Consider the following 25,650-nt stretch of genomic DNA (forward strand, 5'->3'; position numbering starts at 1 on the left):
TTTGAATTTTAGTAAAACGAAAAAAAATTTCAAGTAAAAAATTATTCGAATAAAAACCGAATAATTATTCGAATAATTCATTCGAGTATTTTTGAATTTTTGTAAAAAACGAGAAAAAAAGATACAAATTTGTATTTTAGTTTTTTGTTTTTGGCATAAAAAATAAAATTTAATCGAATCAAAATATTATTCGAATTTTTGATTTTGAATTGGTTCTAAAATAAAACATTAGTCGGATTAAAAAATTCAAGACAAATTACAAAAAAAAATATTCGAATAAAAACCGAATAATTAATCTATTTAATTATTCGAATATTTTGGAATTTTTGTTAAAAACAGAGAAAAAATAATGATACAAGTTAAAAAAATATTCGAATTTGTATTTTTATTTTGCAAGAAAGATAAAAATTTATTCGAATAAAAAAACTATTCGAATACAAATTTTTTGATTTTGAATTGGTTCGAATAAAACATTAAAAAAATTCAAATAAAAACCGAATAATTATTCGAATAATTTATTCGAGTACTTTTGAACTCTTGTAAAAAAAGAGAAAATTTTTATATTTAGTTTTTTAATTTTAATAAAAAAAACTTTAAATTTAATCGAATGAAAAAATTATTCGAATATAAAATTTTGATTTTGTATTGGTTCGAATAAAAGATTAGTCGGATGATTGCTTACTTTAATAAAAAAAAATTCAAGACAACTTACAAAAAAATATACGAATAAAAACCGAATAATCTATTCGAGTTTTTAATTTTTTGTAAAAAAAAGAGAAAAAATAGTTTTACGAGTTAAAAAAATATTCAAATAAAAATTTGTATTTTTAGTTTTATAATTTAATAAAAAAAATAGTCGAATGAAAAAAATTATTCGAATAAAAATGTTTAATTTTTGTAAAAAAAAAGTAAAAATTTATTCGAATGAAGACATTATTCGAATATAAAATTTTGATTTTCTTACTTAAATTAAAAAAACTGAAGACTAATTACAAAAAATATTTGCATAAAAACCGAATAATTTATTCAAAAAAATAGTAAAAGAGAAAATAATATCACGAGTTATTTTTATTCGAATAAAAATTTTTATTTTTTTAATTTAAGTAAAAAAATAAAAATTTATTCGAATAAAAAAACTATTCGAATATTAATTTTTGATTAAAAACCGAATAAATTTAAATATTAGAAAGCGAAATAACACGAAAATGGAATAAATTACTCGAAGAGATTTTTAATTTAAAAATTTCGAATAATTGGTTCGAATAAAAAATTAATCGAATAATTTCTTAAAACAATTTAAAAAATAAATTGAGAAAATTTCCAAAAATAAAACTATTCGAATAAAAACCTAATAATTATACGAATTATTTATTTGAGTTAGTTTATGTTTTTTAGTAAAAAAATGAAAATTTATTCGTATAAAAATTTTTTCAAAATTCAATTAATATTAATTTAATGAAAACCAAAAATTTATTCGAATAATTTTCGATTATGAATTTTTTAAAAAAAAAAAATTTTCGCATAAAAATTATTAATTGAAACGAATACTAATTTTAATAAATACAAATTTAATAAAAAAAATTATTCAAATAAATTACCCGATAAGTTTTGAATTTAAAAATTTCGAATAAAACATTAGTCGAATGATTTCTTACTAATATTAAAATAAGTCCAGAAAAATGTAAAACAACTAATCGAATAAAAAACGAATAATTATTCGAGTATTTGAATAAATAAAAATATTTGAATAAATAAATTATTCGAATAAAAATTAATTCCAATACATAGAAGAAAATGTATTTTGAAAAAAATTTTACGAATATAAAAAATATTGGAATTATAAATTTATTCGAATAAAAAAATAAATTTTATTCGAATAATACGAAATATGAATATTAGGAAAAAACCTAAAAATTTAATAGTATAAATAATGCAGTAACAATATTGAATATAAGAAGAAAAACATATTCGAGTAAAAACCGAATAATTATACAAATAAATTAATCGATTATGTTTTTTTAAATTTGAATAAAAAAAATTCTCATTAACAACTATTAATAAAAAACCGAATAATTTTTTTTTTGAAAATTTTCATTAACAAGTAAATTTTTATATAAAAAAGTGTTCGTATAGAAACGATTAATTAAAACCCGAATAATTATTCGAATAAATTATTCGATTAACTTTTTTTAATTATTAAAAAAAATCCTTAAACGTTTCAAATTATAATTTGATTTTAATTTTGTCTTTTTTCAACATCTTTTTATGAAAAATTTGCCAAAAAAAAAAACTTTTGTTCAAAAATATAATAAAACATATGTTTTATCAATTATCTCAACATTCATTCATTAAAAACTATATTTATATTTCCCATAAATTTCACTTTTTTGAACTTGAATACAATTCTTCAGACAACACCAAACAATTTCGTTTTTCTTTCGTTAACACACCCTAAAGTGTATTTGTTATTTATCTAATTTTTTTTTTTTTTAAATATAGTATTTTTTTCTAAATAACATTGTTATCGTAATTTTGTCATTAATTTATTTTTTTATAAGTTTGCTACCGGTCTTGCAGAAATATTTTGTCTTAAATACCTGTTTTTCTTGGAAGTTATCATTTTTGTCTTTCTCCTAAAAGAAAAAAAATAAAGATAAAAATCAATTAAATATTATTGAATTTTTATAGATAATGATCAAAATTTGATAAAATAAATGTTAAAAATTAATGTTTTGTGATATTTTAATGGCAAAACATTTTAGTTCTTTAGAGAAATATATAAAAGCTGTAAGTATTTTGAAAATATCAGAGAGTTACCATTTGACTCTAGCAACTACAAGTGCTCTAGAGACTTTAGGCAAGAAAACTATTAAAAGTGGAATTTTTTTTGAAACTAAACTTTTCGTCGAAAACCAAAAGTTTAAAGGATACTTGAAATGAGAGGTGAGTGCAAGTGAAAGAAAAAAACTAAAATTTAAAGTGATAAAAATATACGATAAGAAAAATACTTCAATAAAAATGAAAAAAAAAATTAAAATCGAATAATTATTCGAATAACATATTCGGTTACCGAAAAAAAATTAATAATTTACACAATAAAATAATTTTAATAAAATAAAACATATTATTTTATTAATAAATTAAAAGTTTTTTAAAAATGACAATATTATTCGATTAACATTTTTCATCATCAATTTTAAACCAAAAGTATATTTTATTCAAATAATTTATTCTTGCATTTCAAAAAAGTTATAAAATTAAATTTTTTATTCGAATAAAACATTTAACAACAACCGAATAATTATTCGAATGAATTATTCGTTTTCATTTTCAAATTTTCCAATATTAAATATTCTTTAACTGAAATATTCTTTAACTATAAATTATTCGATTATTTTCTAGCTAAATATTTTTAAAATAATTTTGCGGATAATTTTTGAGCTCATTTGAATTAAGTTTTAACATTTTAGAGAAAAAATAAAATTTTATTCGCATAAAACATTTTACAGCAACCGAATAATTATTCGAATAAATTATTCGTTAGACTTAATAAATTTTCAAAACTTTAAATACAATAAAAATAAATGAGAAATAACATTCGAATACAAATTTTTAACAAAAAATCAAATTTTAAAAAAAATTTCACAGCAATCGAATAATTATTCGAATAAATTATTCGATTTCATTTTCAAATATTTTAATACTAATTATTCAATATTAAAAAAACTAAAAAAAAAACAAACAGAATTTTTTAAATATTCGACAAGCGTTTGTAAAATACTCGATTAATTATTCGAATAAATTAATAAATTTTCAAAACTTTAAATACAATAAAAATAAGTGAGACATAACATTCGAATACAAAATTTTAACAAAGAAATAAAATATATTAGAATAAATTATTCGATTATTTTCTAGCTCAATATTCTCTAAATAACTTTACGAATAATTTTACAAATCAGTTGAAGAATTAAGTTTAAAAATTTTGGAAAAAATAGAAATTTTATTAGAATAAAATATTTTACAACAAGCGAATAATTATTCGTTTTCATTTTCAAATATTTTTTAATATTCAATATTAAAAACTAAAAAAAGAAAAAATAATATTTTATTCGAATAAAAAATTTCGAATAAAATTTTTGAACTAACCCAAATATTATTCGAATAAATTATTCGCCTTCTTTTACAAATTTTTAACCAAAAAATATTATTCGGATATAAAATTTTAACGAATAAACTGAATAATTCTTCGAATTAATAAAGAATTAAAAATAAAGATTTGCTTAATTATTGGAATATAAGTTTTAAACCCGAATAATTATTCGAATAAAACATACGATTATTATATAAAAATATTATATTAAAATTTCCTCTCTCTCCCTTTCAGGTTTCCTTTTAGCTGTAGCCTTTGTAGCTACTCTTGCTATAACTGCAGCTGTTGATGAAGAATGTGTGCAGCGTAAACTTCGCGGTCTACCCGTACACTGGCCCAATCCCACCGACTGCTCCTGTTTCTATCGTTGCACCAATAAGAATATCAAACGTGAACTCTCGTGTCCCGAGGGTAAGGAATACAATCCCAAAACTGGTCGTTGTGGCAACAAGGGTAAAAATCTCTGCCGTCTAAGTTTGATAGCACCATTGGCCGCTGCTGTAGACAATCCTTGTGCTAAAGAAGTTTCCGGTACTTTTGTAGCGGATCCTAAGAGTTGTCGCAGTTATATGATCTGCAACAATAACTTAGCCTATCCACAGACATGTGATGCTGGAAGCTTCTTTAAAACTGAATTATCGGCTTGTGTACCGGATACACAAACTGAATGTTGGGAAAATTTGTGCCTTAAGAAGGCTAATGGAGTGTATGTGAAAAATGACAATGACTGTCATAGTTTCTATGTGTGTAACAATGAAAAGGCTTTTGCCCAAAACTGTCCGACTGGTAGCTATTTCAATGACAAGAGTTTGAATTGTCAACCCGGCAAATGTCCATCTGAGGAAGTTGATACTACTACCTGTGCTCCAGAAGAAACCACTACCTGTGCTCCGGAAACTACAACACCACCCTGCGAAGTTGAAACTACCACAACTTGTCCTGCTCCGGAAACTACTACGCCACTTTGCGAAGTTTGAAACTACCACAACATGTCCTGCACCGGAAACTACTACGACACCCTGCGAAGTTGAAACTACCACAACTTGTGCTGCTCCCGAGGAAACCACTACCTGTGCCACGGAAACTACAACGACATACTGTGAAGCTGAAACTACCACCACATGCGGCGCTGAAGAAGAAACCACAACCGTAGCCAATAACGAAGATGATTGTTCAAATGTTAGTTTCCAATCGCTTAAAGATCTATGATCCTGACCTCCTGTTCTAGTTCTGTTCTAGCTCTGTTCTGGTTCTAGTTATGTTCTAGTTCTGTTCTAGTTCTGTTCTAGTTCTGTTCTAGTTCTGTTCTAGTTCTGTTCTAGTTCTGTTCTAGTTCTGTTCTAGTTCTGTTCTAGTTCGGTTCTAGTTCGGTTCTAGTTCTGTTCTAGTTCTGTTCTAGTTCTGTTCTAGTTCTGTTCTAGTTCTGTTCTAGTTATGTTCTAGTTCTGTTCTAGTTCTGTTCTAGTTCTGTTCTAGTTCTGTTCTAGTTCTGTTCTAGTTATGTTCTAGTTCTGTTCTAGTTCTGTTCTAGTTCTGTTCTAGTTCTGTTCTAGTTCTGTTCTAGTTCTGTTCTAGTTCTGTTCTAGTTCTGTTCTAGTTCTGTTCTAGTTCTGTTCTAGTTCTGTTCTAGTTCTGTTCTAGTTCTGTTCTAGTTCTGTTCTAGTTCTGTTCTAGTTCTGTTCTAGTTCTGTTCTAGTTCTGTTCTAGTTCTGTTCTAGTTCTGTTCTAGTTCTGTTCTAGTTCTGTTCTAGTTCTGTTCTAGTTCGGTTCTAGTTCGGTTCTAGTTCGGTTCTAGTTCTGTTCTAGTTCTATTCTAGTTCTTTTCTAGTTCTGTTCTAGTTCTGTTCTAGTTCTGTTCTAGTTCGGTTCTAGTTCGGTTCTAGTTCTATTCTAGTTATATTCTAGTTCTATTCTAGTTCTGTTCTAGTTCTGTTCTGCTCTGTTCTAGCCTTATATAACTCACATATTATTTCCCATCTCCTCCTACAGCTCTATTGCGACACCGCTAAATGTCAAAACGCCAAAGATGGCTTTGTCTATCCCGCCCTTAACAGCAATGCCGGCTTCTGTGTTTGTCAAAAGCAAAAACCTCAATATCGTGAATGTCCCGATGACGCCATCTACCATCAAACCCTAAAGATTTGTGTGGCTCAAGATAAAGTTTGCCCATCGAGCGAATGTTTACAAAAACCCGACTATACCACCTTCCCTGCTTCCAATACCACAAACGGTTTCTGCAGATGTTTAGATGGTTTAGCCACCTATTTTGACTGTGTCGAAAGTGATTATGTTTACAGCGAAACACTGGGTTTCTGTGTTAAGGCGTCATCCTCCAACGGTGATGATTGTGAAGAAGAAACTGAAAAATTATGTCCAGGAGGTTACTCGGAAGGTGATTTTGTACCTCATCCTGATAACTGCATGCTCTTCTATATCTGCTATGAAGGAGAATTGGTGGAAAGCAGCTGTGATACTGGCAACTATTTCGATGATGAGATTAAGGCCTGTCTACGCGATACCGAAGGTAAATGTCCCGATTGTCAAGAGGCCCGAACAAGTACCGGCAACAGACGTAATCGTCGCAGTGCTAGAGCTCCAACTTGTGTTGAAGGTGTCAAGTCAGTAGCCGATAATTGTACTCAATACTACAAATGTGTTGGTGGTCAACGACTTTTATATGGCTGTGGCAAAGGTAATTTCTTCAATCCCATTACATTGAGCTGTGAATTCGATGCCAATCACCTTTGCCCAGATGTCGCTAGCTGTGTCAATGGCCAAAAGACCGCTTATCCCATGGATAAGGAAAAATACTATGAATGTGTGAATGGTCAACAATTTTTAAAGAGTTGTGACGAAAATAGCTACTTCAATAAACTCTCACTGACCTGTGTAGCCAATGAGGAATGCACCTGCCCGGGTGGCTATAAAGAAGGTCAAATTTCGGCCCATCCTGATGACTGTGATAAATTCTATATCTGCATTGCTGGCGAACAAGTGATACACGAATGCGGTAAGGGTAATTACTTCGATAAAGAAAAATTAAGCTGTGAAAAGGATGTTAAAAATATCTGCAATCTTGAGAAGCCTTGTCAATGCGCCGGTGGCTATGAAGAGGGTCAACTATCGCCCCATCCCAAGGACTGTGATAAATTCTATATTTGTGTTGATGGCCAACAAGTGCTACAAGAATGCGGTGAGAATAATTACTTTGATAAAAAAACCCTAACCTGTGAACCCGACATCCTTAATGAATGCTGGACCAAGACACCCTGCACCTGTCCCGGCGGCTATGAAGAAGGAGATTTTTCAGCTCATCCTACGGAATGCAATAAATATTACATTTGTCATGATGGTCATCAAGTCTTAGAGGATTGCGGTACAAATAATCGCTTTAATAATGATACCCTAACATGCGAACCCGATATTGATCATGTCTGTTGGCCAAATTTGTGTGCCGGTCAGGCTAATGGTGCCTTGGTGGCAAATCCCCAACAATGTAATACTTTCTTCTTGTGTGAAAATGAACAAGCCATTCCACAGACCTGCTATGAAGGTCAATATTTCAATACTAAGACACATGCCTGTGATGCAGATCTTAAGGCTGAGTGTTATAAACCATGTGAAAATGAAAACGCCGGACCTATTAAACTTCTGCCTCATCCTATTTGTAATCAATATTATTTCTGTAATGACCGTAAAACCCATGTTGGTACATGTGTTGTCGGTAGTTTTGACATCGAAACCGGAGTTTGTGATGAAACAAAGAAATGTTTCCCTAATCCTTGTAAAGATTCAATTGTTGCCTCATTCCCAGATCCATATGATCCTACGAAATTCTATTATTGTAATAATGATAGAAAACCAATACTTAAAAGCTGTCCTCCTAAAATGGAATATGACAATGATTTCAAAGCATGCATTAAAGTTTCAGATGTAAGTATTTAGTATAGTTTTAAGTGTAACGTTTAAAGATGAAACACCCATGTCTTTAGAAATATATTTAAAGAAATGTGAAATCAGCATTTCTATGACTTGTTATAGTTCTAAAGACAAGTCGCACTTCTATGGATATAGACGAGAAACTTGTCTATAGTATGGACCATACTCTTGGTTATAATGGATAATAGTCTTGTCTATAGTCTAGTCTGGACTATAATATTGCCTATAGTCTCGACTATAGCCTGAACCATAATCGTATCTATAGTCTGGACTACAGTTTTGTCTATAGTATGGACTGTAGTCTTACTTTGGACTTGTCTATAGTTTTTTCTATATCCTGGAATACAGTCTTCTCTATAGTCTATAGTACAGTATTGTCTATAGTATGGACTATAGTCTGAACTATATTTTGGTCAATAGTTATGTCAGCAGCCTGAACTATAATACAATATTTTGGTTTAAAATTTGGACTTGTCTGTGGTCTGGACTATAGACTTGTCTATAGTCGGGACCATAGTTACTAACAAAAATCCCTTCTTTTATTAGCCCGACTGTGACATCTGTAAGAAGGATGGAACTTACCCGACTTTAGATGAAGGTAACGATTATGAATTTTGCGTATGCGTCGATGGTATAAGTACGAAAATCGAATGTCCCAAGGACTCTCCCTATAACTCAGAAGTAGGAATATGTTATTCGGTAAGTAAAAACAATTATTATAATTTTTCTTTTAACTTAATTAGAATTATCACTCATATAGAATGCTCCTTGTGATCCCACTTTCTGCTTGAATAACAAAGACTTTGAGGTGGCAGAAAATCGCAATGATACCAAGAGTTTCTGTATGTGTATTGATGAAAAACCAGTTATTGTCAATTGTCCCAATAATGGTACATTTAATCCATATATCAAAAAATGTTCGGAATATGAGAGTTCGGTAAATTAATTGTATTATTTAGAAAAATATTCCATATATATTACTATAATGCCATTTTTAACATTAAAGCCCAAATGCTTACAATCCACGTGCGTTGATCCCAAAAATGATCTGAAGACGTTTAATCCCATCGATACTAAAAAAAATAATGGTGTGTGTGTTTGCAGGCAACAAATTGCCACATATGAACCATGTAATTATGGTAGTACCCTAAACACCGATTTATCTATATGTCAATTAGCAGAGGTAATTAGGTTTTAATATAATGTTTTATTAAAGATTTTCTTGTTAACAAAAAAATATTTATTCCAGATTAATTGCAATTCTTATCAGTGTCGCGATTTACCAGATAAAACCAAAATACCAGCATTGACCACATACAACGGTTATTGTGAATGTGTTAAGGGTATTGCGACCTATTATAATTGTCCACAGAATGGTGAATTTAATGTAATCACCGAAAAATGCGAGGCACCAATTTGTGATTTAACAGAATGTAAAACCCCAGGACAACGTATACCAGCCTCAAATACCACCGATGGTTTTTGCGACTGTACTACTGGCAGCTATACACCTTGTCCTGATGGTGAAAAATTCGATAAATTCGGTCTTTGCAAGCCGCCATGTATCGATCTATTATGTAGTGGCAAACCAGATCAATACCTCATACCATCTACCGTTAATGATCATAGTTTCTGTATATGCCATACAACGCAGAAAGCCAGTTATGAGATATGTAATCCTACAAGTTATTTATTCGATGAAACCAAACAAATGTGTGTGGCAAATAGTGCGGTATGTTTACTGAATTTTTATAATTCAAATTTCAAATTGAAGAAATTTTGATATTTCTTCGAAAATTTCATGTCAACTGTCAAAGATCACCAAAAGATCTTGTCCATATAATATGGACTATAGACCTTTCTATAGTCTATAGTTTGGACTATAGACGTGTCTATAGTCTGGACTATAGACGTGTCTATAGTTTGGAATAGAGACTTGCCTATAGTCTGAAATATAGACTTGTCTATAGTCTGGACTAGAGACTTGCATATAGTCAGAACTATAGACTTATCTATAGTCTGGACTATAGACTTGTCTATGGAATTGCATATAGTCTGAACTATAGACTATAATTCTGTCTATACTCTGGACTATAGTCCTGTCTATAGTCTGGATTATAGTCTACACTATAGTCCTGCCTATAGTCTGGACTATAGTCCTATTTATATTATATAGTCCTGTCTGGATAATAGTTTTTTCTATAGTCTGGACTATAGTCCTGTCTATAGTCTGGACAATAGTTTTGCCTATAGTTTGGACTATAATTCTTTCTATAGTCTGAACTTTAGTCCTGTCGATAGTTTGAACTATAGTCCTGTCTATATTTCGGACTATAGTACGGACTATAGTCCTGTCTATTGTCCATTATTTTCTGCTTCTTATATTTTGATTTTATATTCATTTTTACCAGGAACTATGCGGTACTGATGTATGTGGCGCTAATCTAGGACCAAGTCCAGCACTAGATACTATAACTGGTTTTTGTTTGTGTACAAAACCAGATGATAAACCTGTATTTCAGGAATGCTTGGAAGGTATTTATGATGACAGAGTAAAAACATGTATAAAGACAGCAAAGGTAGGTTACAAAATGGAAAAAATAACATTCCAAGCAGAAAAAAGAGCATTAAAACTATTCCCCTTTCTATTCGCACTAGGACGTCTGTGATATTAGCCAGTGTGCCGCGGCAACAATGGAACAACCTATTACATTGCCCTCTAATCAGAGTAATATAGAGTTCTGCTATTGTTCAAGTCCCACGAATGCTATGTTAATACCCTGTCCCAATGGTAAATTCTACAATCATGCCAAGGGTATGTGTGTAAGTCAACTGAGCGATGGTATTCTATATTGTGATGATAGCGAAGAAGGACAAAAGAAACCAGTTGAAAAAACCTGCAATGAATACAACATATGTCTTGACGGCAAATGGGAACATAAAACTTGTGCCGCTGGAGAATACTTTGATGATGCTCGAGGATATTGTTGCTTAGATACCGAGGGTATTTGTGAAAAGAAATCCGATTGTACTTGCTTGGGTGTCTATTATGAGAATGAACATTTGCCACATCCCATAAATAAACATATGTATTATGTTTGTAAGGACGGTATGCTACATGAACACAAATGTCCTGCACATCGCATTTTCAGTGTCACTCAGAAACAGTGCGTTAGGGGCAAACTGCCTGACTTACCTTCTGTGGGTTTACCGCAAAAACGTTCGCTCGACTTTGGCAATGAACATGAAGTAAGAACTTTTAAGAAAATTACAAATTTTTTCACCAAATTTCTTTAATTTAAGTTGAAAAAAAAAACGCATTTTTGTTTTTCTTCTTTTTTCATCCCCTTTAACGATTTAAAGCAAATTTTCTAATCTCCGCTTGTATTTAAATCGTTTAAATTTAATTTAACTTTATAATATGCATTTCACAAAAAAAAAAAAAAAAGAAAAACAAAAAAAAAATATAATATTATATCAATATAATAATAAAAACAAAATTTTGAAAAAAAAAAATTATAAAATTTTTTCTATTTAATTTGGCATTTTTATTTTATAACGCGTATTCTGGGGTATAAAAACACAGACGTTGTAAAGAAATTAAGAAATTTTTTAAAATTTAAATTTATTAAAAACTAAAAATTTTTCTTCAAAATTTTGTTTTTATAAACAAAAAGATTTAGATTTTGCTAAATTTTAGATTTTGCTAAAATTTTCTGTGTTTAAAAAGATCTTCAGTATTAAACCCCCCTCATCTGCTACGTTTTCACTTCTATTCTCAACTCAAAATGAACGAGAAATTTTCTCTTCGAAATAAGCAAAAAAAAAAAAATCGAGAATTTTGGATTTCTGGATTCTTGTTTTCAATATTGTAATCATATATGATCATACTTCGCTACTACCATCAATCAATGTATTCATAACATCTATATTTTGATCATACTTTCGCTCATCGATCAATTGATCTATATCATCTATACTTTGATCATACTTCGATTCTCCCCTGGATTGGTGGATTCATATACATATTTTTTATCCGCAACATTTTGTTGCCATCGATCAATAATCTATATATACCATATTCTGATCATACCTCGATTTGACCATCATATCGATTTGATTCATATCTTTTATATTCTGATCATACTTATGCTCATCGACCAATAAATCTATATCTTTCATATTCTGATCATACTGGATCCATACCATCGATATTTTTATAACAATTAATTATATTTTGATTGCCCTCATCGATCAATAGATACATAGCTTCCATATTCTAATCATAACTTAATCCATACATCGATCATTGGATCCATACCTTCTATATTCTGATAATACTTGATCATACTTCTATTCAACCATCGATTGGAGGATTCATTTTTTCTTTTCTATTATAATCATACCTATGTTAATCGATCAATACGGTATATCTTCCATGTTCTGATCATACTGAAATCCGAGCATCTATTAGTGAACTTATTTAAACTATATTCTGATCATCTTCGATACGCCCATCTATCAATTGATTCCTATTTTCTATAATCTTCCCTATTCTAAAACATATTTCGATCCGTCCAACGATAAGAGTATCCATAACTTCGATATTCTTTTAATACTTGTTCACTCTTCGTTTTGTCCGTCGATTGGTAGATTCATATCTTCTTTATTCTGACGATATTTCTGCTCATCGATCAACAGAAATAAATCTTTCCTATTCTAAACGTATTTCAAGCCATCCCATGATCAGTGGATTCAAAACTTAGATATTCTGATCATACTTCGATTTGACCATCGATTTGTGTAATCACATCTATTATATATTTATATCTTTCATATTCTAATCACACTTTAATTCGATCAACGATCAGTGAGTCCATAACTTCAATAGAACAATAGATCTATGTATGTATGTCTTCCATATACTGATTACACTTTGATTCGTTTATCGATCACCTTGTATATTTTGATTGTACTTGATTTTATTACAATTCGAACATCGTTTAGTGGATTCATATTCATCGATCAATAAATCCACCATATTTATTGCTAATCCATCAGTGTTTTCATATCTTATATATTCTAATCATATTTCAGTTCAATGATCGCTCAGTGGATCTATATCTCCTCTATGCTGATCGTATTTTTATCCGCCCATTGATCAAAGCATCGAAATGCATATTTGATTAAACATCGATCGCCCAATTATGGGATCATATGATCATGCTTTAAAGACGAAAAATCCAAAACTTGTCTATAATTCTTTTCAAATACCATGTATAGTTCCAGCTGTAGTTCTTTGTGGTCTAAATTTGACGAAATTTTTAGCTCTATGCATAGTCCCATGATGCTTGTCTTTATAGTTTCAATTTAGTTAAAATCGGAGACTATTCTTTAGCAAGAATCTTATTGGCTTTCAAAATTCTAATAAATTTTTTCATTCCTCTTCCTAAAACACTCTCTAGTTCGGTTGCTTGGAAAACGACAGACGTTCGGTGCCCTCCAATTGTTCACAATATGAAATCTGCCTGCAACAGAACTGGCAACGTAAGACCTGCAGCAATTATCGCTACTACAATCCCGAACAAAAGAAATGTCTAGAGCCACGCGATGATTTTGTTTGTTCCTATGCCAAAGTAACTTCGCTACCCTCTTGCAATGCCAGCAGGGAACTGCAGTTATATCAGGCCAAAACTTGCCACCAGTACTATCGCTGTCAAGAGGGCAAATGGCGTTTAAAAAACTGTGGACGTCAGCAGTATTTTGATGTTAAAAAAGCCACCTGTTTGCCGTTGCCCGAGGAACCGGGATTTCAGTGTTTGAATCAAACTTTAGCGAGGGAGGAAAATTTAACCAACTCTTGCCAACATTTGAGTCAACGTTATTATGCCAAAAATTGTGCCATGTTTTTGCTGTGTCTGGACAATGATTGGTGGTATCAATACTGTCCCGAGGGCATGTTTTACAATCGTACTTTAAACTATTGTGTGCCAGATGTAAAGCAACAGTGTAAGGATGTGGTCAAAACTAATGTTTTACCTATAGCAGAGGAGTATTCCAGGGATAAGTGTCAACAGGACGGTTTGCTTAGACCCTCGGCTATGGCCTGTAATCGTTACTTTGTGTGCGTTAATGGCAAGTGGCAAATGCAACATTGCGCTCAGCGAGAATTTTATGATGCCGGCAATGCCAAATGTTCCACGGATAACGAAGGTGTTTGCCAGGATTTACATAAAGATTGTTTAGCCAACGAAAAGAGGTCTGTGCCGCGTAATTGTTCAGCTTACGAGCAGTGTTCCTCCGAAGGCAAATGGCTGAAACTTAATTGTCCTGCAGAGGAAATATACGATGAACTGACACAGCGCTGTATTAAGAATCAAGGAATCTGTTCTAAACATGGTTTTAAAAGAGCCTGTAGGTTAGAGGAAACTATGCCCTTTAAGGGAAATTGTTCCATGTTTTACTATTGTTCGGGTGATAGCTGGTATCTGGGCAATTGTGCTAAGGGTTTTATGTTTAGCCCGGAAAAACGTCTATGCGTGGCCCATACATTAGAGGATCAGTGTCAACCTTTGGAGGTAGCTAGTTTTGGAAATTCAAAATCGGAAAGTGGTTTATGTTTTGATAAACCAGATGGTACTTCTGTGGCTCATTCCCAGGACTGTACACGCTATTATATTTGTATACAACAGACTACATCCCATGAAATGCAATGCTCTAAGGGTAGTTACTTTGAGCCCACTTTAGGTTATTGTCGGCCCAATGATGGTTCATGTCGTCTGCCTTTGACCGGGGTATGTGCCAATGCCACAGATGAATCCTTGGTAGCCCATCCTACAGATTGTCAGTCTTATTATAAATGTTCCTCTATAAATGGCACCGAATTGCTGTTTTGTCCCGACGATCAATATTTTCACAATCAAACGCATGAGTGTCGCCTAGATCAGGGTGAGTGTCGTAAGGTTATAAAGCCCGAGAAAAAATGCTCAGGCTTTGCCCATGGCACTCGTTTAGCCCATGAAAAATATTGTAATATCTACTATGCCTGTGTCAAGGGTTTAGCCATACCCGTAGAGTGTCCCGATAATTATCAATTTAATGCACTACTCGGCAAATGTATGCCCGATTTGGAACATACCTGTCAAGATGGCCAATTAGTAGAGGGTAATATCACCTATACATGTGCTAATCAAACAGATGGTTCTTATTTAGCCGATCTTAAGGATTGTACTCGTTACTATATCTGTTCTCAGGGTGAAGCTTTACCTAAGAAATGTGGCAACGCCAGTTATTTCAATAGTGAACTTTTGTTATGTGTGCCCGATGATGGTTCTTGTCCTTTTGTTACGGATGACAATGGCCAGCAGAATCCCGTAGCTCCGGATCCTTTAATGTGTGAGGGTAAACATGGTTATCTAATGGCAGATCCTTTCAATTGCAACAATTTTTATGCCTGTGTACACAATAAATTGAAACATGAAAGATGCTATGATCAGCAATTTTTCAATACCTCCATTCTACAATGTCAGCCCAAATCCTCAACAGAAACCTCCACAAACAACAACATTACCGCGCTGGATTTAAAGCTAACAGCTAGCAGAACCCAAAACCCTCAATGTCTAGACGAGACCACTTCCATTCAGAAGCTGTGCACGGAATTGGGACAAGGTACCGCCTTGGCTGAACAGGGCGATTGCCGGCGTTATATAACCTGTCAAGAACCCGAAGAGGAACCAGTTTCGCAACGTTGCCGCAATGGTGAAAGTTTTGATTCCCTCTTAGGTTTCTGCCGACAAAATGATGGCACTTGCTTGCTTGAGAATGGCCAACGGGTAGGAGAATGCAGTGGTAAACATGGTCAATTGGCCCGGGATCAAAATAATTGTCGCAGTTACTTTGTTTGTATAAATGGTCAAAAAATAGCTCAAACTTGTCAAGCAGATGAATACTTTAATAAATCCTTAAATATGTGCATGAAGGACACCCATAAAGTATGCAATCCAACTCAAACACCCGAGGAACCTCAGAAACAGGTTGGTTAACGCAAATATGAACAACTTTAGTCTATTTATTCTAGTCTATAGTCTACTCTATAGTCTAGTCTATAGTCTAGTCTATCGTCTAGTCTATAGTCTAGTCTATAGTCTAGTCTATAGTCTAGTCTATAGTCTACTCTAGTAGTCTATAGTCTAGTCTATCTATCAGTCTCTCTATAGTCTAGTCTATAGTCTAGTCTATAGTCTAGTCTAGTCTAGTATAGTAGTCTATAGTCTAGTCTAGTCTAGTCTATAGTCTAGTCTATAGTCTAGTCTATAGTCTAGTCTATAGTCTAGTCTATAGTCTAGTCTATAGTCTAGTCTATAGTCTAGTCTATAGTCTAGTCTATAGTCTAGTCTAGTCTAGTCTATAGTCTAGTCTATAGTCTAGTCTATAGTCTAGTCTATAGTCTAGTCTATAGTCTAGTCTATAGTCTAGTCTATAGTTAGTCTATAGTCTAGTCTATAGTCTAGTCTATAGTCTAGTCTATAGTCTAGTCTATAGTCTAGTCTATAGTCTAGTCTATAGTCTAGTCTATAGTCTAGTCTATAGTCTAGTCTATAGTCTAGTCTATAGTCTAGTCTATAGTCTAGTCTATAGTCTAGTCTATAGTCTAGTCTATAGTCTAGTCTATAGTCAGTCTATAGTCTAGTCTATAGTCTAGTCTATAGTCTAGTCTATAGTCTAGTCTATAGTCTAGTCTATAGTCTAGTCTATAGTCTAGTCTATAGTCTAGTCTATAGTCTAGTCTATAGTCTAGTCTATAGTCTAGTCTATAGTCTAGTCTATAGTCTAGTCTATAGTCTAGTCTATAGTCTAGTCTATAGTCTAGTCTATAGTCTAGTCTATAGTCTAGTCTATAGTCTAGTCTAGTCTAGTCTATAGTCTAGTCTATAGTCTAGTCTATAGTCTAGTCTATAGTCTAGTCTATAGTCTAGTCTATAGTCTAGTCTATAGTCTAGTCTATAGTCTAGTCTATAGTCTAGTCTATAGTCTAGTCTATAGTCTAGTCTATAGTCTAGTCTATAGTCTAGTCTATAGTCTAGTCTATAGTCTAGTCTATAGTCTAGTCTATAGTCTAGTCTATAGTCTAGTCTATAGTCTAGTCTATAGTCTAGTCTATAGTCTAGTCTATAGTCTAGTCTATAGTCTAGTCTATAGTCTAGTCTATAGTCTAGTCTATAGTCTAGTATATAGTCTAGTCTATAGTTTAGTCTATAGTCTGGTCTATAGTCTAGTCTATAGTATATAGTCTAGTCTATAGTCTAGTCTATAGTCTAGTCTATAGACTAGTCTATAGTCTAGTCTATAGTCTAGTCTATAGTCTAGTCTATAGTCTAGTCTATAGTCTAGTCTATAGTCTAGTCTATAGTCTAGTCTATAGTCTAGTTTATAGTCTAGTCCAACTAAAATCCTCTCCTTTGTAGTCTTGTACAGGTTTAAGTGAATCGGTTCTTTATCCATATGTCCAAGACAACTGCCGTTCCTATTTCCAATGTATCCAAGGAGTAGCCAAAATACATAAATGTGCTGATGATCTATTCTTCGATCCTTTAAGCATTAAATGTGTTAAAAATAAAACCGAATGTATTATGCCCACAAACAATTTGCAGAGATCTCCAGCGGTGACACAAACCTTTAGCAAGGTAACAACTTCTTCACCATTTTAACTAAATTATATAATTTTCTCATTCCTTTCCGTCACAGTTATGCTCTAATAAAAAATTAGAGTATCCCTACGCTAATGTGGACAATGAGTGCCGTTCTTTTTATATTTGTCATAACAATGGCGACATAAGTCATGAATTGTGTCCTTTAGGTATGATATTTAATAAGGAATTGCTTACTTGTACTGCTGAAAATAATACGAAATGCAAATGAGGCGTTTAATAAGGAAGAATCGAAAAAAAAAAAGAAAAATTGAACGGAACACATCGATTTATGAGCATTAAATTTAAAAATTAAATTAACAGAAATAAATGGAGCAGGGAATTGAATGAAAAAACATTTATTCTGTCCTATAATTTATCATAGTATAAAGTTCAAAGTACCAGATTAGAATATAGTCACGCTTGTACTATAGTCTGCCTATAGTCTAGTCTATAGTCTAGTCTATAGTCTAGTCTATAGTCTAGTCTATAGTATAGTCTATAGTCTAGTCTATAGTCTAGTCTATAGTCTAGTCTATAGTCTAGTCCTATAGTCTAGTCTATAGTCTAGTCTATAGTCTAGTCTATAGTCTAGTCTATAGTCTAGTCTAGTCTAGTCTATAGTCTAGTCTATAGTCTGTCTATAGTCTAGTCTATAGTCTAGTCTATAGTCTAGTCTATAGTCTAGTCTATAGTCTATAGCTCTATAGTCTAGTCTATAGTCTAGTCTATAGTCTAGTCTATAGTCTAGTCTATAGTCTAGTCTATAGTCTAGTCTATGGTCTAGCTATAGTCTAGTCTATGTCTAGTCTATAGTCTAGTCTAAGTCTAGTCTATAGTCTAGTCTATAGTCTAGTCTATAGTCTAGTCTATAGTCTAGTCTATAGTCTAGTCTAATAGTCTAGTCTATAGTCTAGTCTATAGTCTAGTCTATAGTCTAGTCTATAGTCTAGTCTATAGTTAGTCTATAGTCTAGTATATAGTCTAGTCTATAGTCTAGTCTATAGTCTAGTCTATAGTCTAGTCTATAGTCTAGTCTATAGTCTAGTCTATAGTCTAGTCTATAGTCTAGTCTATAGTCTAGTCTATAGTCTAGTCTATAGTCTAGTCTATAGTCTAGTCTATAGTCTAGTCTATAGTCTAGTTCTATAGTCTAGTTCTATAGTCTAGTCTATAGTCTAGTCTATAGTCTAGTCTATAGTCTAGTCTATAGTCTAGTCTATAGTCTAGTCTATAGTCTAGTCTATAGTCTAGTCGATAGTCTAGTCTATAGTCTAGTCTATAGTCTAGTCTAGTCTAGTCTATAGTCTAGTCTATAGTCTAGTCTATAGTCTAGTCTATAGTCTAGTCTATAGTCTAGTCTATAGTCTAGTCTATAGTCTAGTCTATAGTCTAGTCTAGTCTATAGTCTAGTCTATAGTCTAGTCTATAGTCTAGTCTATAGTCTAGTCTATAGTCTAGTCTATAGTCTAGTCTATAGTCTAGTCTATGTCTAGTCTATAGTCTAGTATAGTCTAGTCTATAGTCTAGTCTATAGTCTAGTCTGTAGTCTAGTCTATAGTCTAGTCTATAGTCTAGTCTATAGTCTAGTCTAGTCTAGTCTATAGTCTAGTCTATAGTCTAGTCTATAGTCTAGTCTATAGTCTAGTCTATAGTCTAGTCTATAGTCTAGTCTATAGTCTAGTCTATAGTCTAGTCTATAGTCTAGTCTATAGTCTAGTCTATAGTCTAGTCTATAGTCTATAGTCTAGTCTATAGTCTAGTCTATAGTCTAGTATAGTATAGTCTATAGTCTAGTCTATAGTCTAGTCTATAGTCTAGTCTAGTCTAGTCTATAGTCTAGTCTATAGTCTAGTCTATAGTCTAGTCTCTAGTCTAGTCTATAGTCTAGTCTATAGTCTAGTCTATAGTCTAGTCTATAGTCTAGTCTATAGTCTAGTCTATAGTCGAGTCTATAGTCTAGTCTATAGTCCACCACTCTTTAAAAGCAAAGAAGCAACAATTACTTTGTATTTCTATATACTGCTAGCACATTGGCTTTTTATGACGTCGACAAATGGCCTACAAAAATGGACAAAAACCAGAAGAGATCGAAGTTGGTTATTATTAAAAATCGGTATTTGATTGAATATCAATTATACATAAATACTTTCATATATATTCAATGTTACACTTACTAACAAGCAGCTAATAAAATCAATTTATTTTATCGACTTCAGTTGAAGCAGACGTTTAGAAATTACATTTGAGATTATAAAGACAATCAATTGTTAAAATCCTAATTAGCAGAAATGTATTGTAAATCAAAGAATTTAATTATTTTATTTTAAGTAACTATTTAGGTCATTATGCGAAAGATTTAAGGCCGTTCTTAAGAAAGTAATTAATATTTATTAGGGGGTTTAGATTATATACCTGAAATTAAAATACTTTATGTTTGTAAACTTTTTGAATTATATCTATTTAAAACCCCAGAAACACTCGTCTCAAAATCACTATTTATTTAATCGACATTTATGTTTTGGTTTTTTCCCACAGAGTATTATATAAAATTACGTTTTCCCCAACAATTTCCTATTCTTATGATAACTTGTGTTGAACGAACAACTCAAGAACTTTTCCAGCCTAAAAATAGATTATGAGTTCTTAAAAAGACCAAAATACTATAATAGTTTCCTGACGTCCAAAGGAAAAGACTGAAAGAAAGGTCAGTTTAATGGAAAACTAAAACGAAATTGACATATGAAGTGATTTATGTAGAAGATATTTTTATCTAAGTGACGACAACAACATAAAAAAGTTAATAACTAATTAATTAAATATTTAAGTGGACAGAGAAAATCTATAAAACAAATAAATGTCAAAAGAATTTTCAAAAGAGTAAACTTATTTTATCTGGAAAATTTGCTTGTATGAATTGTGAGTCAAATACATGTGAAGGCAATAGAATATATAGACTATAGGCTAGACTATAAACAAGACTATAAACTAGACTATAGACTAGACTATAGACTAGACTATACACTAGACTATAGACTAGACTATAGACTAGACTATAGACTAGACTATAGACTAGACTATAGACTAGACTATAGACTAGACTATAGACGACTATAGACTAGACTATAGACTAGACTATAGACTAGACTATAGACTAGACTATAGATAGACTACAGACTAGACTATAGACTAGATTATAGACTAGACTATAGACTAGACTATAGACTAGACTATAGATAGACTATAGACTAGACTAGAGACTAGACTATAGACTAGACTATAGACTAGACTATAGACTAGACTATAGACTAGACATAGACAGAACTATAGACTAGACTATAGACTAGACTATAGACTAGACTATAGACCAGACTATAGACTAGACTATAGACTAAACTATAGACTAGACTATAGACTAGACTAGAGACTAGACTATAGACTAGACTATAGACTAGACTATAGATAGACTATAGACTAGACTATAGACTAGAGATAGACTAGACTATAGACCAGACTATAGACTAGACTATAGACTAACTATAGACTAGACTATAGACTAGACTATAGACTAGACTATTGACTAGACTATAGACTAGACTATAGACTAGACTATAGACTAGACTATAGACTAGACTATAGACTAGACTAGACCAGATATAGACTAGACTATAGACTAGACTATAGAGAGACAATAGACTAGACTATAGACTAGACTATAGACTACGACTATAGACTAGACTATAGACTAGACTATAGACTAGACTATAGACTAGACTATAGACTAGACTAGACTAGACGACTATAGACTAGACTATAGACTAGACTATAGACTAGAGATAGACTAGACTATAGACTAGACTATAGACTAGACTATAGACTAGACTATAGACTAGACTATAGACTAGACTATAGACTAGACTATAGACTAGACTATAGACTAGACTATAGACTAGACATAGACTATACTATAGACTAGACTATAGACTAGACATAGACTAGACTATAGACTAGACTATAGACTAGACTATAGACTAGACTATAGACTAGACTATAGACTAGACTATAGACTAGACTATAGACTAGACTATAGACTAGACTATAGACTAGACTATAGACTAGACTATAGACTAGATAGACTAGACTATAGACTAGACTATAGACTGACTATAGACTAGACTATAGACTAGACTATAGATAGACTATAGACTAGACTATAGACTAGATATGACTAGACTATAGACTAGACTATAGACTAGACTATAGACTAGACTATAGACTAGACTATAGACTAGACTATAGACTAGACTAGACTAGACTATAGACTAGAATTAGACTAGATATAGACTAGACTATAGACTAGACTATAGACTAGACTATAGACTAGACGATAGACTAGACTATAGACTAGACTATAGACTAGACTATAGACTAGACTATAGACTAGACTATAGACTAGACTATAGAAGACTATAGACTAGACTATAGACTAGCTATAGACTAGACTAGACTAGACTATAGACTAGACTATAGACTAGACTATAGACTAGACTATACTAGACTATAGACTAGACTATAGACTAGCTATAGACTAGACTATAGACTAGACTATAGACTAGACTATAGACTAGACTATGACTAGACTAGACTGACTATAGACTGACTATAGACTAGATAAGACTAGACTATAGACTAGACTATAGACTAGACTATAGACTAGACTATAGACTAGACTGACTAGACTATAGACTAGACTATAGACTAGACTATAGACTACTATAGAGAGACTAGAGACTAGACTATAGATAGATATGACTAGACTATAGACTAGACTATAGACTAGACTATAGACTAGACTATAGACTATAGACTATGACTAGACTATAGACTAGACTATAGACTAGACTATAGACTAGACTATAGACTAGACTATAGACTAGACTATAGACTGACTAGACTAGACTATAGACTAGACTATAGACTAGACTATAGACTAGACTATAGACTAGACTAGACTAGACTATAGACTAGACTATAGACTAGACTATAGACTAGACTATAGACTAGACTATAGACTAGACTATAGACTAGACTATAGACGACTATAGACTAGACTATAGACTAGACTAGACTAGACTATAGACTAGACTATAGACTAGACTATAGACTAGACTATAGACTAGACTATCGACTAGACTATAGACTAGACTATAGACTAGACATAGACTAACTATAGACTAGACTATAGACTAGACTATAGACTAGACTATAGACTAGACTATAGACTAGACTATAGACTAGACTATAGACTAGACTATAGAAGAGACTATAGACTAGACTATAGACTAGACTATAGACTAGACTATAGACTAACTATAGACTAGACTATAGACTAGACTATAGACTAGACTATAGACTAGACTATAGACGATACTATAGACTAGACTATAGAGAGACTATAGACTAGACTATAGACTAGACTATAGACTAGACTATAGACTAGACTATAGACTAGACTATAGACTAGACTATAGACTAGACTATAGACTAGACTATAGACTAGACTATAGACTAGACTATAGACTAGACTATAGACTAGACTATAGACTAGACTATAGACTAGACTATAGTAGACTATGGACTAGACTGGACTAGACTATAGACTAGACTATAGACTTTTTAAGCAAAATGTAATCACTTCAATAGAGAATAATAACTAATAAAATAAAAGTTTTTGTATTTAATAATTTTCTTTGATTTATGATACGAGGTTCGTACTTAATATTTTAGAAATTAAACAAAATTTTCCTATTTTAACATTATAAAGAGTTTTTTTAGAGAGACCCACCCACCTCGCTATTAGGGGTAGTTAAACTAATATTTCTTTGTACCTGACCTTTTACTACAGCTTTAACTATTTTAGTGGTAAAATGGACATATGTGGGTAAAGTTTATGTTATTAACCAATACAGTTGTACACACATACACATATGCCTTAATTTTTATATGTATGTATGTATACAATTGACCATAGTTATTAGACAGGAAGTGCAAGTTTAATGCGTGTCAATACAGGACTTGTTGTACTGTGTCGATTGTCTTCTATTCGTTGGCATTTGAAAAAAAAAATATTTCAAACAACAATACAATACAACAATAATAAATAATAATAATACAACAATAAGGTAGAATATAAAATTTATGAAATATATTTGTTAAGAGACAAAATAGACAACATTCGTTAGTATGTGGTTAAAGGAAACGGTTGTAAAATACGGATTAATAAAATTGAAACAAAAAATATAAGAGAAAAAATCTAGAAAAAAGTGAGAAATATATTGTTTTAATTTTATATAATAATTATTATTATAAAAAAACGGAAAAATTTAGTAATGTTTTATTTATAAAGAAATTTTAAATGCCTAAAAGTAGGCAATGATTTTTGGAAAATAATATTAACTAAAACGTATGCTATGAAAATTAAACTTGTTATAAAGGTTTTAAAATAAAAAATTCCACATAATTTGATGTAAAATCAATATTAAGTTTAAAAAAAAATTTAAAAGTGTTAAAAATTATTGTCTCCTTAACAATAAAGTAACAGTGAAAACGGTGAAAAATTATTTACAATTTTTAAACAAAAAAATTTATTAAAAAATATTGTTTTATGGAAAAATGTCGTGTGTTTAATTTCAATATTATAAAATACTCAAAAAGTACCAGTTGAAAAACAAAAAGTACCAAAAAAATTATTTCTTAAAAATTTTTATTCCATCAGGATATGTTTTTAGGTTCAATATTACAGAGAAACCAAAAAGTACCAGTTGAAAAAGAGACTTAAGTCGGTTTTTGTGTATTAAACTTTGGAGCTCTGCCCACTCAAAAATAGGCGTGGCCGACAAAAAAAATTTAAATCTTATATTGTTTTATTTTTTAAGAAATGCCACTAAAACCGACTTGTTCCGAAAACGAAAAAGTACCACAAAAACCCATTACTACAACTTTTCATTCACTCAGGACCCCGAAGTTTAATGTTATGTTTCTTAGTTCGAAATTATAGAAAATTCATAAAGTACTTTTTGAAAAATTAAAAAGTACCAAAAAAGTTATCAATCTATAAATAGAGAGTTATTAGTCGATCTCTGTAGTAATGAAAGGTTTTCGAACAATTTCTTTGGAATTATAAAAAGTTTTGGACCGATTTCTCTATAAATAGAAAGTTATCGATCGATTTTTATATAAAAGGAAAGTTATCGAACAATTTATTTATCGATTTTGCTAGAAATTAAAAGTTATCAACCGATATTGATGGAAATATTAAAAGTTTTTGACTTAATTCCATAGAAATGAAAAGTTATGGAACGATTTCGATATAGAAAGATTTTAAGCATTTTCTGTAAAATTGAAAGTTTTTCAGCGTTTTCTATAAAAAAAAATAAAAGTTATCGATCAATTTCTTGAAAATTATACACTTTTCGATCGTGTTCTATGAAAAGTGGAAAACTAACGATCGTTTTCTGTAAAAAGAGAAAATTTATTAATCAATTTCTTTAAAAAAGTGAGAGTTATTGATCGTTTTCTATATAAATGAAAAATTATCGTTTGTTTTCTGTAAAAAGAGAAAATTTATTGATCAATTTCTTTAAAAATAGAGAGTTATTTATCGATTTCTATAAAATATGGTAAGTTAACGATCGATTTCTAAAGAGATATAGAAAGATTTTGAGCGCTTTCTGTATGTTATTGATCGATTTCCAAGAAAATATAGAAAGTTTTTCAACGTTTTCTATAAAAATTAAAAGTTATTGATCAATTTCTTTAAAAAAAAGTGAGAGTTATTGATCGATTTCTATATAACGGAAAAGTTATGGTTTG

The 25,650-nt window shown here is 31.4% G+C and overlaps 1 protein-coding gene across 1 annotated transcript; it reads left to right on the forward strand.

Moving 5' to 3' along the window:
• Nucleotides 1–2,812: 2,812 nt before the first annotated feature.
• LOC119612806 lies at nt 2,813–18,065 on the forward strand. Its single transcript, XM_037968672.1, is given in 13 exon segments — nt 2,813–2,943; nt 4,388–5,110; nt 5,112–5,332; nt 6,143–8,086; nt 8,639–8,791; nt 8,853–9,029; nt 9,099–9,275; nt 9,342–9,824; nt 10,504–10,671; nt 10,751–11,341; nt 13,558–16,125; nt 17,557–17,775; nt 17,837–18,065. Coding segments are annotated over 13 exon segments (7,605 nt in total). The 5' UTR covers nt 2,813–2,936; the 3' UTR covers nt 18,011–18,065.
• The last annotated feature ends 7,585 nt before the right edge of the window (nt 18,066–25,650 follow it).

The sequence above is a fragment of the Lucilia sericata genome, unplaced genomic scaffold (assembly GCF_015586225.1).
Source record: "Lucilia sericata isolate MDLA Ls3-8-SP2 unplaced genomic scaffold, ASM1558622v1 Contig001832F_arrow, whole genome shotgun sequence".
Classification (NCBI taxonomy): domain Eukaryota; kingdom Metazoa; phylum Arthropoda; class Insecta; order Diptera; family Calliphoridae; genus Lucilia; species Lucilia sericata.